This window comes from Balaenoptera musculus, chromosome 8 (assembly GCF_009873245.2).
Source record: "Balaenoptera musculus isolate JJ_BM4_2016_0621 chromosome 8, mBalMus1.pri.v3, whole genome shotgun sequence".
NCBI lineage: Eukaryota > Metazoa > Chordata > Mammalia > Artiodactyla > Balaenopteridae > Balaenoptera > Balaenoptera musculus.
The window spans coordinates 74,030,042-74,047,601 of record NC_045792.1 but is presented as its reverse complement, the minus strand read 5'-3'; the positions used below and the strand labels follow the sequence as shown (position 1 = coordinate 74,047,601).

The 17,560-nt window shown below is 39.0% G+C and overlaps 1 protein-coding gene across 2 annotated transcripts in view; it reads right to left on the bottom strand.

Moving 5' to 3' along the window:
• The window catches only part of NELL1 (neural EGFL like 1), an 862,938-nt gene that overhangs the window by 71,451 nt on the left and 773,927 nt on the right, over positions 1-17,560 (bottom strand). The window contains exon 16 of one of the 2 annotated variants that reach the window (XM_036862585.1): positions 6,978-7,118. The exons of the other annotated variant lie outside the window; for it this stretch is intronic. Within the exon in view, the coding sequence (XP_036718480.1) occupies positions 6,978-7,118 (141 nt within the window). The remainder of the gene's footprint in view (positions 1-6,977; positions 7,119-17,560) is intronic. 2 annotated transcript variants of the gene reach the window in all.

The following is a 17,560-nucleotide window of genomic DNA, read 5'->3' as shown; positions in this document are numbered from 1 at the left end:
TGTCAAGAACCTGCCACCTTGACATCCTGCCCCTGGTCTAGCAGGAGGGCCCGAAGACACAGCCCTTGAGTCCCTCGGATACAGCAATTCCCCGATGCTCTTGATTCAGACAGAATATAGCAGCTCTGTCTGGGTCTCAGTTATACTCCCTCATTCGCTCTTTGCCTTGTGTCTCATTGACCTCTAGCTGCTCTGCTTGGCAGCTCTTCTGTCTGTGGCTCATCACAGGTCTCCTCCTTTCCACACAGCTCTACAGTGTTTTAACATACTAAAAGCAGAAAGAAGATCTGGGATCAAAGGCACCTGGATTACAGCCTCTGTGTGCCACTTACTGGCTGTGGCATTTGGAACAAGTTATCTTAATCCCTGGGACCTTATTTATTTCCCTCATCTTTAAAATGGTGACAGTAAAAGGGCTTCCCTCCTAAGACAGTTGTGAGAACTAAATTATGTAATGCATGAAGTTCCCTGGCACATGGTGTAGGTGCTCAGTTCATGATAATAGCTCACATTTTATCGAGCACTTAAAAACACAAGTGCTGAATGTTTTTTTCCTATGTTAGTTTATTTAATCCTCACAATTACTCCACAGCAATTTATGAGGTCGGCACTTCTGTAAATTGCTCAGTGCCTGGCAGAAAGTAAGCTCTCAATAAATGTTGGCTTTTATTAGTGTCACTGTTGCTGTCTTCATTTGACAGATGAGAGATTTAGGCGAAGGGGAGTTAAATGTTGACTATTATCATCTACTACTTGCTAGGATATTGGCATATAGGAACACTTATATTATAAAAAATTCCACCAGGAAATATTATTTTAATCATTGTACACTGAGGAAACTAAGGTTTAGAGAGAGAGGTTAAATAGTTTGCCAAATGTGGCTCAGCTAGAAAGCGGCCCAGCTGGGATTTGAATCCCAACAATCCTATAAGTATATACTGGAAACCTGCCTCTCCTGTATCACACTGTTACGGGCTAAGGTTTCATAACCCTCCACCCCCCGCAGTGAGGTTTGTCACAGGGAGCATCTCCAGCTTCTAGCCCTTTTTTTAATCTCCACTCCTATGAGAACTAGACACTGGGCAATGACAGCAGAACCCAAATCATTCTTAGACCACTTCGATCAGCCCTGACGCTTCAATCAATAAAAAGTGAAATCTCCTTCCCAAGAGATTCCAGTGGAACATTCTCTGGTTGTTTTATGTTGCTCTGCAAGTTCACGTCAGCTGCAGCAGCTGCTCTGACAAGTAAATCCTCACTGGGCTGTTTACAATGACCAGAAAACAGATTCCAGAGTCTGGAACCTGCCTCACACAACCAAGTCCCTTTAGAGGAGGCAATAATGGGAGGCCAAGAGGTGCTGCGTCCCATAGGAAGAGCTATATGTTATCCCCGAGTCCGTCATCAACAAAATGGATTTTACCAGGATTTGAAAATTTTGTTTGATAACAATAATGACAAAATTGCATGAACAGTACAATTTAATTCAATACAAATCTATAGAAGATACAAAAAGACCTCAGCTGTACTGCAGGCTATAAAGAACTGATGACAACAACAAACTTAATCTGATAAATTCCATATAACACGTGCAAACACATGGCTATGAGAACATAGAAGAGGTAGGCCTTTTTTTTTATTATTAGAGAAATATGACAGTGGTTCTCTATGTTAACTGACTATTCTTTCTAATCACTTGTAGACCTTAAAAAAATGACCTCAATCTATCCCATAACAGACCAACTGAATCAGATTCTCCCAGTGTGTGATGCCCCATTATAAGTATTTTTAAAAAGCTACTCACGTGAATCTACTGTGAAACACATTTGAGAATCACTAGTTTAGGGCGTAAAACTTCATCAGGATTTTGACAAGTGGAAATGGGGATAGAGGGGTGGTCAGGGAAAAGCATACAAGCAAAGGAGTAAAGAGTGCAGGGTTTGGGAAGGGTGGGAGAAATATTTGCGGAGGCCCGAGGATTCATGTGGGAGATGAGAGGGAGCAGAGGAAAATAAAGATTCAAAGGCAGAAGCAAGATCACGGAGGCAGACTGACATCCAAGGGAATTTGAATCTCATTTTCAAAATATGTAAAATCCTGCTCTCTAGACATGGCATTGTTGATTATACACTAGTTTTCATTTCTAAATGACCCAGATAACTGTGCCCAGATAAAAAGGAACTGCTCACAGCTTCTATGTGAAAACCGAGAGTCACTGAATTCCCACCACTGCATCCAAACAAAAAGCGCACCGGACCCCACAGTAATAAGGCATCCCTGTCATCTTCGTCTACAAATTCCAGCTAGCAAACCTGTTTGTGCCCATCTTTCCCGGACTTATAAACATATACAAGCAAATGGGAGAGAAAGAGGGAGGTAGAGGAGACTCTGATAAGCTTCTCAAGAAGGGCGATTCCGTCTGTCTCTACAATACCTAGACTAGTCATTTCTTCAATTATATGATCTACTTTAGCAGAAAGAGGCAACAGTAAATCTTGCAAGGGTGCTGTTCTTTATGATGTTAGTAACGTTCGACGTTTCCAGTAACTGATGAAGTCAGTAGAGCAGGTGTTAACCTCATCTAGCAAAAAATGGCATGGAGTGGCAGGTGACTGTTGGCCTGAAAGCCTATAATTGCCATATTTTAGATTCCAACATATGCCATCCCTGCTGTCTGGGGAAAAAGCATAGCTGAGTGCATGTTGCTAAAACACTTAAAAGAGTTTTTTAAACGATTGTTTTAGATGCTGCTATTTCTTTTCAATGTGAGCATTAGTAGCTGATGTTATTTAGGGCTTATTTTATGTGCTAATGTTCAGTGCCATTAAGATAGGTTATTATGATTCAAAATATTTCAAGTTATAAATCCTTCAAGAACAGAGATCTTATCTTCTTTATACTCATATTCCCAGAAGACTTAACCCAGTACTGGTGTAATGGTTGTTCTTAATAAATATTATGTTTCTGAAATGAAAGACTCACATGATTTTGTGATATTTAACATCTTATGTTACTCACTGCAATCTACACAACTAGTTGTGTCAAACCAAATACAAAATAAATTTGACCTGATACAGTTTTATCTATTCCTTCAATCATTTGACATATATGCATTGAATGCCTAATTTGTGCCTACATTGTGTATACATGATGAAATGTGTGTACAGTGATGAAACACAGACAAGGTCTCTGCCCTCAGAGAGTCTGTACATTTGTGGCAGGAGACAATTACACATATGTATATACACAGTAAATTTGTAAACCAAAAAAATGCTATAAAAGATATAAAAGAGAGTGATATAATGAAGCAACTACCCCAGATAAAATAGTCAGGGAGAGTCTCCTCAAACAAGTGGCATTCGAGCTAAGAATTAAATGAAAAAATAAGTCTACAAATAACAAACTCTGGAGAGGGTGTGGAGAAAAAGGAACCCTCCTACACTGTTGGTGGGAATGTAAATTGGTGCAGACACTGTGGAAACAGTATGGAGGTTTCTTAAAAAACTAAAAGTAGAATTACCATATGACCCAGCAATCCCATTCCTGGGTATATATCTGGAAAAATGAAAACTCTAATTCAAAAAATACATGCACCCCAATGTTCATAGCAGCACTATTTGCAATAGCCAAGACATGGAAGCAACCCAAGTGCCCATCAGCAAATGACTGGCTTAAGAAAATGTGGTGTGTGTGTGTGTATATATATATATATATATATATATATATATATATATATATATATATATATATATATACACACACACACACACACACACACACACATACATATATACACACAGAGTGGGATATTACTCAGCCATGAAAAGAAAGAAATGTTGCCATTTGCAGCAACATGAATACACATAGAGAATATTATACTAAGTGAAATAAGAGAAAGACAAATACTATATGATATCACTTATATGTGGAATCTAAAAAATAATACAAGTGAGTCTATATACAAAACAGAAATAGACTCACAGACATAGAAAACAAACTTATGGTTACCAAAGAGAAAGGAAGGGAGGGAGGTACAAATAGGAGTATGGGATTAACAGATACAAACTACTATACATAAAATAGATAACTAGGATTTGCTGTATAGCACAGGGAACTATACCCAATATCTTGTAATAACCTTTAATGGAATATAATCTGCAAAGAAAAAGAAAACAAATCACTATGCTGTACACATGAAACTAACACAGTATTGTAAATCAACTATACTTCAAAAAAAAAAAAAAAAAGACAACAACGCAAGGAAACAGGTGTTGAGTGTTCCAGATGGAGAGAACAGCAAAGGCAAAGGCCCTGAAACTGGGTGAGTTCACTGTCAGGTTCAAGGCATGAAAAGATCAGAAAGGCTAACATATATAAGAGATAAGCCCAATAAGTGGGCAGGGACAATGTCACCTAAAGCCTGGAGGAAGACCATGCAAAGAAGTTAGAAATTTATTTACATCCAATGGGAAGGCGTTAGAAGGATGTAACAAGAAAGTGACATGATCAGATTTATACATCTATTACACCAAGAAATATTCTGAACCAACAGTGCTCTCAACTACCAAAAATAACCTAAATGATAGTCAGATTTCTGTTCTTAGTAAGACCCATATACAAAACTATTTTTACAGGTGAGGAAATGAAAGCGAATTCAGAAAATATGTTACTACTAAAAGCAACCCTAGTTCCTTGCCAAGGAATCCAGTTCACCGACATTTTCCTGGGCAGAGTAGGAAGCAGTTCATGGATGAACAAAGTGCATCCCTGGGGAGGGCAGAGCTTTGTTCCCCAGGCACGTCACTCAGCATGGCAGAGAGAAATCAGCAGGTGAGGTGACCATGACATCTGTCATTCTAACAGGGACATTTATGACAGTGACAGGGCACGATTGATAATTACATCAGAGCAATAGGTATAAAGTGGGACTGTCCCCAGCATCTGGGACATAGAGTCACCCTTGACCTAGGCCTGAGTCTCGACTTGTACCAAACAAACTACGTGGCTGGAAGCAAGGTGTCACCCTTTCTGAGATTGCATTTCTTTACTGGACACATGAACTGTGGTTGCATCTTCTCATTTACTGCACACCAACTACCAAAGGGTCTCGCTGGAGAGACAGAAAAATAAACCTCATTTCATGTTCACAGACTAGTCCAAGAGCAAATAAACTGAATGGTAGTGCAACAAGTGAAGCTACAGAAACATATGCCGGGGTAAAAGCTCTAGAGCTAGAGAGGAGAGGAGTGATAACTCCTATGAAGACATCAAAGAATGCTTCATGGGGTCCCAGTGAAACATGAGCTGAAGTTAGGAAAATGAACAAAAATTCACATGTGAATCAGCATGATCAAGGAGAAGAGCTCCTTGACTCAGAGCTCTGTTCCATTCCAGTCAGGGGGGTCGGCCCGTGCAAAGGCACAGAAGTGCGTGACACCATGGTAGGTTCAGGCAGTTATCAAATTGGATCAACTACGTCATGTTTAAGGTCTTTTATGCACAAAAAAGCTAAGAGTCACCTATTTATTGATGTTAAGTACTGTTTTTAAAAATGAAATTTTTATCTTTAGCCCCAAAATGTAATATCGCATATGTCAATATTCTATATTTCTATCCAACAACAGCCATTTGATCCATCCCTATTCACATAACATCTATTTACTCTGAGTTGTACACATACAGAAGTTCCTGGCCATGTGTAAAGGAAGTATATGAAGACCCAGGATAGATGCAAACCTCTCCCTGAGGTTGCAAATCATCGTTTTAACAATAAAAGAAACACGGATAGACGTGGGGTAGAGGGCTGAATACGCAGGAACGTGAACATTTCCATTTTATAGATGAGACAACTGAGGTAGAGTTTAGATAAGACCTTGCAACCTACTTAGTAATGGCAGAGCTGGAATTTGACTTCAGGGAGTCTGGCTCAAGGGTCTATGCCTCTAACAACTACACTGCGTGCCTCTCAACAGTAATGCTGACATTGCAATGGACAATTCATGCCATGTGCCTATTGTTCCCCAGTTCATCTTTGCTTCAGAGCAATCTTAGGGGAAGAGTTGTAAAAAACACTGACTGGTTCTCAGGAGCAACCTTTAGAAAAAATAAGATAGATATGCAGAGAGCAAAGTCAAATTTCCATTTTCTAATTCAGCATTCTGAACTTTGAGAACCCATGGTCAGAATGCTTGCCCTCTGGGTCTGTCCAAATCAGCATTAAGAATTCAGCTGAGTCCACATGGCATGAAATAACTGGATTGGCCAAGGTTCTCATGGAAACGATTACATTTTTGATCAGTTGTTTGGATTTCATGAAAGGTATAAGGTCTTGAAGGGGAAGAACTCCATCTGTTAACTTCCTCTGTTCAGCAGTTAACAGAACTGCAAGCAGAAAAGTGATTCAAGGAGACCTTGCAAAGATGATAGCAGTGGTAATAGCAACAATAATAAGGTTAATTTGACTCTATCATATTTGTGCATCAATCCAAAGCTTATAATCTTTAAATATTATGGTATCCCATTTAAATCTAATAATATATGTGCATTATTATCCACATTTTTATGTATTCACAGGAGAAGGCTCAGAGAGGTACAGTGACTTTTGTAGTACAAGAGCTGAGATTTAAACTAAACTTTCTAAGTCCCGCAATATTTCGTCTTCTCCCACAGCTGTATCTTAAACTGTGAAAAATTCCAGCAAGTCATCATGGTTTCCTTCAGAAAGAACTAAAAGCCACAGCCTACAGACCCAGGCTTTGTCCTCTGACTGCCCCAGTTTCTGTATAATAGTACTAAAACCCTGCACTGCCTAATCCCTGGCCTGATCCCTGAATTGTAGAGGGAGGAAATTTGAAAACTGATGAGTTTAACCAGTGAGGGGTCATATCTTAACACTGGGAGCTGAACAGACTACCAAAGCAGGCTGCCCCTCCTGCAAAGGTCCAGATGGATGGAGGGCATGGCTGAAGGCTGCTTACCAATACAGGACTCCCCGGACAGTGAATAGGTCCCATCGTCATGGAAACCGCTTCTGCACTCACAGTGGTACCACCCTGGCAGGTTAACGCAGCGGGAATGGTTGTGGCACTCAATGATCCCCTCTGTACATTCATCAATATCTGCCTCAGAGAAAAACACAAGCCCACCAGGACATTAATTTCTTTTGACACTAACCTTTCAATAAACACCTAAAACATGCTCATGTCAACATATCAATTAAAACTGGTTAGTCACCTAAAATAAAGTTACAGGAAAAACTGTATCCCATCTTTTTTTTCTAGAATCCAAACAAACAAACAGAAAGCTTCATTTTTTGGATGCTTTCTCATAAATTGAACAATGAATGAGAACTGATGGTCATGAAGACATTCCTAATGGCACATGCTGTGTTTGTTTCTGAATCACCAGAAACTAAATCGAGGATGTTTGGCACAGTTTTGTTATTCAGAGTATATGACTCTTCTCTGATTCAGTGATTTCAGTACAGTAATCCCAGATATTAATTGGTATTCTTTGAAAATATCTGTGAACAAATAAGTTCAGGAAACTCTAGGTTAAATAGTGTTACACAAATGTTTTATAGATTTCAGTCTCAGAGACTTATCATATTTATATGCCCTGCAAAACTTAGGAGAATCATAATATGCACTGTTTCCCAAATTTATTTGGCTGAGGAATGCTTTGTCTTTGGATAATATCTTGTGAAACTAAGTTTTGGGAGAGCACAGTTTGAGAACCACTGTTCTAATTCTTTCTAAAACTGCGGATTCACTTAAGGACTTGATTTGTGATAGTCAATCAGAGCTCCTCATTCTTCAATCATGCCTGATGAAAAGAAGTTTTCTGGGCTGTATTTGCTCTATCAGCAAATGCCTGGATCACGCACAGATTCTCTAGCCCAAAGGCTTGCCTCTGAGCTGAAGGAAAGTGACACCACTGCAGAAAGATGATCTGTCAATCGTCATGCCAGGCTCAGCTCATCTTACAGAATCTCTCCAGGTAATTATTTCTTGGAATACAGCCATTGCTGGCTGGGAATCCCCCCCTAGTCCTCCTAGAAACACCTGAACTACAGCAGTCTTATACAAATAGAAATTTAATTAATACTAAGATATAACGCATAATGGATAGAACGCACTTTGGAGTCCTGTTCAGCAGTGCCCTGCCGTAGGCATCAGCTACCAGTGTATCTATTATACTGAAAAGTCCTGAGTTGTGCACAAGGCTGTGAATGTAGTTTGAAACCTGCCAGTCTCATCTCACAGCATTCCAGCCAAGTAAAGAGAGGAAAGGTGCAGCTCTTTATTCTGGGCAACACCATCCTGGCCTTTTTCTGCCAACTGCCATCTTCTTCCTTTATGGCTGTGTCATTAAGTTCATGCAGTCCTTTGACATACAGACATACATCCCTCAGGTTTCTAAATGCAATCAGGCCGCAGGACCTAGTGCTTCTATAGCACCTTCAGCTATAGCAGTCAGGTTGTGTGTGCATTTATTATAAATCTCCAAACAATAAAATTTCAACAACTATGTTTTCATTTCTGAAATTTTACAGGTGTGTGGTTCAGTGGGACACACCTTGAATCACTAAAATGTTCATAAATTGAAACAGAGAAGTGACTTGAGGCCATGTCTCACAGAGGGGAAGGACCGGGCCCTAAGTTATGAAGTCAGTTTGGTTATTTCTAAATACAGGTCACCAAGAGGAACAGACATAACTAGAAGACTGATTTTCAGAGATAACTTCTCTATGAGAGGCTGAAAGATAACTCTCTGTAACAAAGCAGCAACAAATTTTGCCTCAGACATTTATTTCCAAAGCTTCCAGAAAGTCCGTCATGATCACCACAGACCCTGTGATTTCTAGACTAATGACAATATTTAGGTAACAACCATCTAGCCACAGTTAGTGTGTCAGGAAACCAGGACATACAAAAGCAAAACTTCTCAAATAACCAAAGAAAGCATGTGTCCTGGTTGGTCTCATTGTCACCTGCTGCCTCTTCTTTCACTCTCAAAACCAACTCAGTTTGGAGGATAAATTATCTGAACATCTTACAAATAATTCCTCCTGCTCTCAATTCTACAGGAAATTTCTAGGAGGGGCAGGAGTACTGAATGATGTGCAAATATTTTTTTTCGATTCACAGATAGTTTTATTCCCCAAAATGAAATAAGAGAAACTAGTAAAAGCTTCCACGATCCAGCAGGATATAAGTTATCTGTGTAGCATGGGAGACTCTTATAGGGAGTGAATACAACCAGTCAAATTATACATATGCAATTACCACAGAGACACTGGGGTATTCCTGGCTTATACTGAAAATTAGAAAAGTAGTGGAGGTGTTCCTTGCCTGGGAGCTGCACTGCACACAGCAGCTTCCGGGGCTTCACTGGGAATAAGCAGGGCTCATCGCACAGTAGCACCTGCAAACAAGGCTGCACATTTCTATTTCGTGGGCCAGGTCTATAACTGAAGCCAACAGTTTCATTTCATATGAAACCAGGCTGTACTTGAGAGGTGCTTATATTTTCGTCGTGTTCATAAAACTGGCTATTTCTTCTGTATAGTCGCAGTAGTATTAAAAGCAACAACCACAAACCCAAATACAGAAAACACTTGGAGGCTTTTCAGTGATACTTTGGGGACTTTAAAAACTGTTAAATGGCTTGTGGCTGCCTTTGTCCTAAGAGATTTGTTTCTCCCAGTCAGCACTTGCTACGGGCAAACAAACAAGACAGATGCTCCGGGAACGGGGTCTCTGTGAGTTCACCGTGGAATCCGGCCCCATGTCTCAAGGAATTCTGATAAATCACAGTGAGCCTGGGTGCATCACACGGTGTCAGACATTGCAAAGGAAACAGACAAATAAAAAAATCATTTTTCCTTCCTATAACAAATCCCAGGATTTTGTTTAAATCTCAGTTTAATCCAGCACAGACCTGAAAATGTAGCAGGGGAAACAAGAGATGTTGGAGGATTCTTGAGAGTGGAACCTATAGTATTCACTTTTGTATCCAAGTGTCTGCTACATAATGAATCACATGATAGCCCAGGTCAAACAGCTAACATATGGTGAAACCAGGTTCAGAATGAGCTAGAACCCGTACTTGTCATTCTTCTATCACATCATGTCATTGATGAATGGAGAAAGGAAGATTTACACCAAGATAATGTATTTATTCAATTCGCTAAATATTGGCTGAGCTGAAAATACGTGTCAAGGATGATATTTGTATTGTGGCAATTGCAAAACAGATGCAAAAGTGAAGAAGATGTGATTCCTGAAACGCAGGAGCTCTCGATCAAGAGGAAGAAGTATATAACACCCACTCATCCTTCAAACCCTAACTGATATCACCTTCTCCAACTCCTCCAGACATACAGGTCCTCCCTCCCTAATGCCTCACTATGTACACACACATCTATTTAAGCACAGCAGTATTTCCCTTTTGTGTCCATCCCTCAAATGCAGACTTCCCAAGGATACAGACAACATCTTAGGTTTACATTCCTTGGAATAATAAGTGAATGTCAAGCAATATGAAAGTACCCAGTACAAGTCTGTGGGAATGAATGAATGAAAAAATAAATGACAATGGACCGAACATAAGGAACAATGAAAAAGTGCTATAATAGAGATTCAAAGTACCACAAGAGATCCTGCTATTTGCAAATCACAAAGATACAATGTCAATTCACAAAACTAAATATTATGGGGTTAGTTTAATCTTTACATCTTATTTACCTCTAAAAGACACTATATAGTTTTTAAGACTTTGCTCCTGACTCTAATCTTTAGGGATTTTCAGGCAACAAAACACACACAGTTAAAGTTGCCTTCAATCAAGAATCCTACTTGTACTTTGAGTTTTTAATTCAGCATGAAAAACAGAGGACAACCCAAGGTTTTTTCCATAGGATGTGTCCTAAGCAACATATTTAACCCTATTTGGAATGTACAGTGAATTTACTATCAAAAGTCATTGGCAAACACATCCTTGGATTCTTGCAAAATTCTAGTTTCTTGACTTGGATGAATCTCTTCCTTCATCTGATCTCCTCTCTCTCAGATTTGCTATTTGAAAATTTACAAAATAAAGTTGTTCTCAAAGTTTATTTCCAAGGAGATACTTTTGTATTTCATATTAATTGGTTAAAGTTCACAGTGAAATAGTTGATTATATCTTTTCTAGGGATTTGTAGGTTGAGCCATGAGAAAAACTTTTGATGCTTTCATTCATTCAACAAAAGTTTATTGAGCATACTTGTATGAAGCTATATTCCACCCTATGATAAAGAGATGAAAAAGATAAGGTCCCTGTGCTCCAGACACTTAGAGTCTATCAGGGCAACTGGAATGTAAACATAGAACCATGGTTGAGAACATTGGCTTTGCACACAAATATGACTTCAAACTCCTGCTCAACAACACACTAATATATTGTTTAGATTTTTCCAAATTTTTGCTTTCTGATCTGTAGATCAGGAATAACAAAATCAAACTTCATAGATGTGATGAACAAAAGAGACCCTTAAGCAAAATCTACTGTTTCCCCTACTGTATAGGAATATTAACTTTGGACTCTATATTACTGCTTAAAAATAGAAGACAGAAAAAAATTAATATTACCTTCTAACCAGGTCATTGGTTAGGACTGAGAGATGATTTCTGGATCTTTAAAAATGTTCATTTGTATTTTTTTTAATTTATATATTTTTTATTTTTTTAGCATCTTTATTGGAGTATAATTGCTTTACAATGGTGTGTTAGTTTCTGCCTTATAACAAACTAAATCAGCTATACATATACATATATCCCCATATCTCCTCCCTCTTGCATCTCCCTCCCATCCTCCCTATCCCACCCCTCTAGGTGGTCACAAAGCACCGAGCTGATCTCCCTGTGCTATGCGACTGCTTCCCACTAGCTATCTATTTTACATTTGGTAGCATATATATGTCCATGCTACTCTCTCACTTCGTCCCAGCTTACCCTTCCCCCTCCCTCTGCCCTCAAGTCCATTCTCTACATCTGCATCTTTATTCCTGTCCTGCCCTTAGGTTCTTCAGAACCATTTTCTTTTTTTATTTTTAGAGTCCATATGTATGTGTTAACATATGGTATTGCTTTTTCTCTTTCTGACTTACTTCACTCTGTATGACAGAATCTAGGTCCATCCACCTCACTACAAATAACTCATTTTCATTTCTTTTTTATGGCTGAGTAATATTCCATTGTATATATGTGCCACATCTTCTTTATCCATTCACCTGTTGATGGACACTTAGGTTGCCTCCATGTCCTGGCTATTGTAAATAGTGCTGCAGTGAACACTGTGGTACATGACTCTTTTTGAATTATGGTTTTCTCAGGGTATATGCCCAGTAGTGGGATTGCTGGGTAGTATGGTAGTTCTATTTCTGGTTTTTTTAAGGAACCTCCATACTGTTCTCCACAGTGGCTGTATCAATTTACATTCCCACCAACAGTGCAAGAGGGTTCCCTTTTCTCCACACCCCCTCCAGCATTTACTGTTTGTAGATCTCTTGATGATGGCCATTCTGACCAGTGTGAGGTGATACCTCATTGTAGTTTTGATTTGCATTTCTCTAATGATTAGTGATGTGGAGCATCCTTTCATGTGTTTGTTGGCAATCTGTATATCTTCTTTGGAAATGTCTATTTAGGTCTCCTGCCCATTTTTGGATTGGGTTGTTTGTTTTTTTGATATTGAGCTGCATGAGCTGCTTGTAAATTTTGGAGATTAATCCTTTGTCAGTTGCTTCATTTGCAAATATTTTCTCGCATTCTGAAGGTTGTCTTTTCATCTTGTTTATGATTTCCTTTGCTGTGCAAAACCTTTTAAGTTTCATTAGGTCCCATTTGTTTATTTTTGTGTTTATATCCATTTTTCTAGGAGGTGGGTCAAAAAGGATCTTGCTGTGATTTATGTCATAGAGTGTTCTGCCTATGTTTTCCTCTAAGAGTTTTATAGTGTCTGGCCTTACATTAGGTCTTTAATCCATTTTGAGTTTATTTTTGTGTATGGTGTTAGGAGTGTTCTAATTTCATTCTTTTACATGTAGCTGTCCAGTTTTCCCAGCACCACTTATTGAAGAGGCTGTCTTTTCTCCATTGTATATTCTTGCCTCATTTATAAAAAATAGGGTGACCATATGTGCATGGGTTTATCTCTGGGCTTTCTATCCTGTTCCATTGATCTATATTTCTGTTTTTGTGCCAGTACCATACTGCCTTGATGACTGTAGTTTTGTAGTATAGTCTGAAGTCTGGGAGCCTGATTCCTCCAGCTCCGTTTTTCTTTCTCGAGATTGCTTTGGCTATTCGGGGTCTTTTGTGTTTCCACACAAATTGTGAAATGTTTTGTTCTAGTTCTGTGAAAAATGCCATTGGTAGTTTGATAGGGATTGCTTGATTGAATCTGTAGATTGCTTTGGGTAGTATAGTCATTTTTCACAATGTTGATACTTCCAATCCAAGAACATGGTATATCTCTCCACTTACCTCAACATAATAAAGGCCATATATGACAAACCCACAGCCAACATCGTTCTCAATGGTGAAAAACTGAAACCATTTCCTCTAAGATCAGGAACAAGACAAGGTTGTCCACCCTCACCACTATTATTCAACATAGTTTTGGAAGTTTTAGCCACAGCAGTCAGAGAAGAAAAAGATATAAAAGGAATCCAAATCAGAAAAGAAGAAGTAAAGCTGTCACTGTTTGCAGATGACATGATACTATACATACAGAATCCTAAAGGCGCTACCAGAAAACTACTAGAGCTAATCAATGAATTTGGTAAAGTAGCAGGATACAAAATTAATGCACAGAAACCTCTTGCATTCCTATACACTAATGATGAAAAATCTGAAAGAGAAATTAAGGAAACATTCCCATTTACCATTACAACAAAAAGAATAAAATACCTAGGAATAAACCTACCTAAGGAGACAAAAGACCTATATGCAGAAAACTATAAGACACTGATGTTCATTTGTATTTTGAGACAATTGTAATATTGTGAAACATTCAGGGATAGAATCTATGAATCTATAATATACACCCCATAAAACTGGATTCTCTCCTCCCAAAAAGTGTTACTTGAATTTAAGGAAGTAAAGCAATACCGTAAAGTGCCACAAGTACAGTGAACACAAACCTGATTATTATCTAATATTTGCTGAGTTCCAGGACTGTACTGAACATAACATGTATTGGAATACTTGAGGGAAACTAAAAAGACAAATAAATGAAAAAGAGAGGTTCTGTGGAAAGGCAAATCAAAACTACATGGAGGTATCACCTCACACTGGTCAGAATGGCCATCATCAAAAAGTCTACAAATAATAAATGCTAGAGAGGGTGTGGACAAAAGGGAACCCTCTTGCACTGTTGGTGGGAATGTAAATTGATGCAGCCACTATGGAAAACAGTGTGGAGATCCAGCAATCCCACTCCTGGTCATATATCCCGAGAAAACTAATTCAAAAAGATACATGCACCCCAGTGCTCATAGCAGCACTATTTACAATAGCCAAGACATGGAAACAACCTAAGTGTCCATCAACAGATGAATGGATAAAGAAGAGATGGTGTGTGTGTGTATATATGTATAAAATGGAACACTACTCAGCCACAAATAAGAATGAAATAACGCCATTTGCAACAACATGGATGGACCTAGAGATTATCATACTAAGTGAAGTAAGTCAGAGAAAGACAAATATTATATAGTACTACTTATATGTGGAATCGAGAAAAAAAATGATACAAATGAACTTATTTACAAAACAGAAACAGACTCACACACGTAGAAAATACACTTATGGTTATCAAAGGGGATAGGTTGGGGGAGGGATAAACCAGGAGCTCGGGATTAACAGATACAAGCTACTATAGATAAAATAGATAAATGACAAGGACTTCCTGTATAGCACAGAGAACTGTATTCATATCTTCTATAACCTATAATGGAAAAGAATCTGTAAAAGAATATATATATGTGTGTGTGCACGTGTGTGTGTGTGCATGTGCGTGTGTACCCACTGAATCACGTTGCGGTACACCAGAAACTAACACAACGTTGTAAACCAACTATACTTGAATTAAAAAATAAATAAATAAAAAGAAAGGCTCTGTGGTAAAAACAGGCTAGCTCTTCCATCTTTTCTTCTTGGGCTCCCAAGGGTGTGTCCTGAGCACAGGTCCTTTACAGATGGGTGAGGCCTACACGTCTTTTGCAGATGGGTGAGGCCTACACGTCTTTTGCAGATGGGTGAGGCTTTGTGACTAAGCTCTAGCTCTAAAGTTAGAAATAATGTAATTCCAATATGGCCCACAAAAATATCTCATATGAACCTCCATGCTATTTCCACCTTCCCACTGGAGGCTAATGTACAGGGGAACTTGGAAGCCACAGGTTGAAAATGGCAGAGCCTTTGTCTGTCTGGCTCCATGCGTGACTAAGTGGAGCAGAGCCCTTCCGCAGACCTGAAACTGTCAGGGACTCTTTATGTGAGCAGAGATATGTTTCTGTCTTGTTGAGCCATTATACGTTTTGGGGCTGCTTTATTGCTACAGCCAGCATTTCCTAACTGTTTTGATAGACCCCTTTCCACATTAAGGGGAAAGACTGTGCTAAGGTCAGAAGCATGCAGACACAATCTCTAAAAACAAAAACAAAAATAAGCAAACAAGAAAAAAACAGCACCTATCAAGATTATGCAGGCACCTACAGGGGTGGTTTTGTGCTGAAAACCAAGAATCGAGATAATGTGCAAATGAGACAAAGCTTTGTAGTCAAATATACCTGAGTTTGAATCCTGGCTCTGTGACTTCCTAGTTAGAAGACTCTGAGCAGGTTGTTTATCTTCTTTCAGCTTCAGTTTCCTTGGCTCTTAAAGGAGGAGGATATTACCTAGCTCTCATTGTTACTTTAAGGATTGAATGAGATCAATGTAAAGCTGCTCCACCAAACTAGGCAGGCACTCATTAGGTCTGCAATCATTAACATTCTGTAATTTCTAATCCCCACTTGGTCATGGAGGAGCTATGTGTCCAGGCCAAGACAGTCCAAGTCTCCAGGCTTCCATTCCTTTCATGTAAAAGGAAAGGACTGTGCTGTAGCACACCTCAGTCTTCTTCCAGCTTTAACTCCCTACAAGATGGCAGATCTGGGCTTTGGGCTGATGTCTTCATCTGCTACTAACCAGCTGAATGGTGTTATCAAGTTTAAATGATCGCTTTGTACCTCAGTTTCTTCATTATCTAATTTGCAATAACAAAAATAAATGTTTTGTCTGCCTCACAAACAAAGCTTCAATAAGGTATAAACAAGCCCTGGAAGTCAATTAACTGCTACACAGAATATATGGTGACATCATTATTACTGTTTCTTCTTCGTAAGTCCCGATCAGCAACTCGTTTGGGTCCATTAAACTGAACGGTGCCTGCTATTAATAATAGCATCAGTGGCATTGGTGATATTGCTCTTCTCTGCCTTTTGTAAATCTCTTTCTTTACTGACTTGGCACGAGAGAGTTGTACCCTTCTAATTTTATCTCTGAAGTGTTTCTTTTTGTTTGACTATTCTCTGAACAAATCATTCCCAAATTCTTCTACAACGAATCACCTTAACCCACTTTAACTCTCCTCTCTAATCTGGAGGGTGTCTCACCTACATCTCTATAACGTGACCTCTAACAGAAGTTCATACACACATTTACTATTGCCTATGAATAAGTTAATCTCAGAGGTCTCTTCATTTCAAACTCATTTTACCCAAAGCATTACATAACATATATCTTTCTATGTATCAAACTCATTTTCCTCCCCAATACTCTGTCTCAGCTCTCATTCCTCACAATCAATGAATAAAAGGTCAAAGTTGTTATAATGGCTTACAAAACCTTACATGATCTGCCTGCTCTTACTTCTTTGAGTTCATTAAACACTGTTCTTTTTGATTACACTGGCCAGGACAGCTACACTGACTTCCCAGCTACTCCTCAGGCATATCAGACATGCTTCAGCCGCTGCATATGTTGTCCACATAAGCTGTTCCTCTGTCTAGAATGTTCTCTCAGATACCTCCATGGCTTAATATCTCAACCTCCAAGTCTATACTCAAATATCCATCCTCTCAGCAAGCCCTTTGCTAGGTTGTAAGCTTATGAGGTGACATGAGGACAGAGCAGGACCTGGAATTCAGTGGCACAAAAGGAATATTTTCTGGGTGAAGGAAAGTCAGAGGAAGGGAAGGGAGATGCATTGAAAATTCTTCCTTTGACATGGTTTAAAAATCTGTTTTGCATCCATTCGCTAGATCTGTTGCCAACACCACACTCAGTTCCATATTTTCTCAGACCTGAATGAGTGCAGTATCTCCTGGCTGGTCTTTCCATGACTGTCTTCTCCAATTCATAGATGTATAAGGCTGATGTTCCCAAATCTAATTGCTCAGAAAATTTTAATTAAAATAACACTAGCTATTCCGGCACTCGATAGCTAATTCAGCTTGAGTAAGTCACTT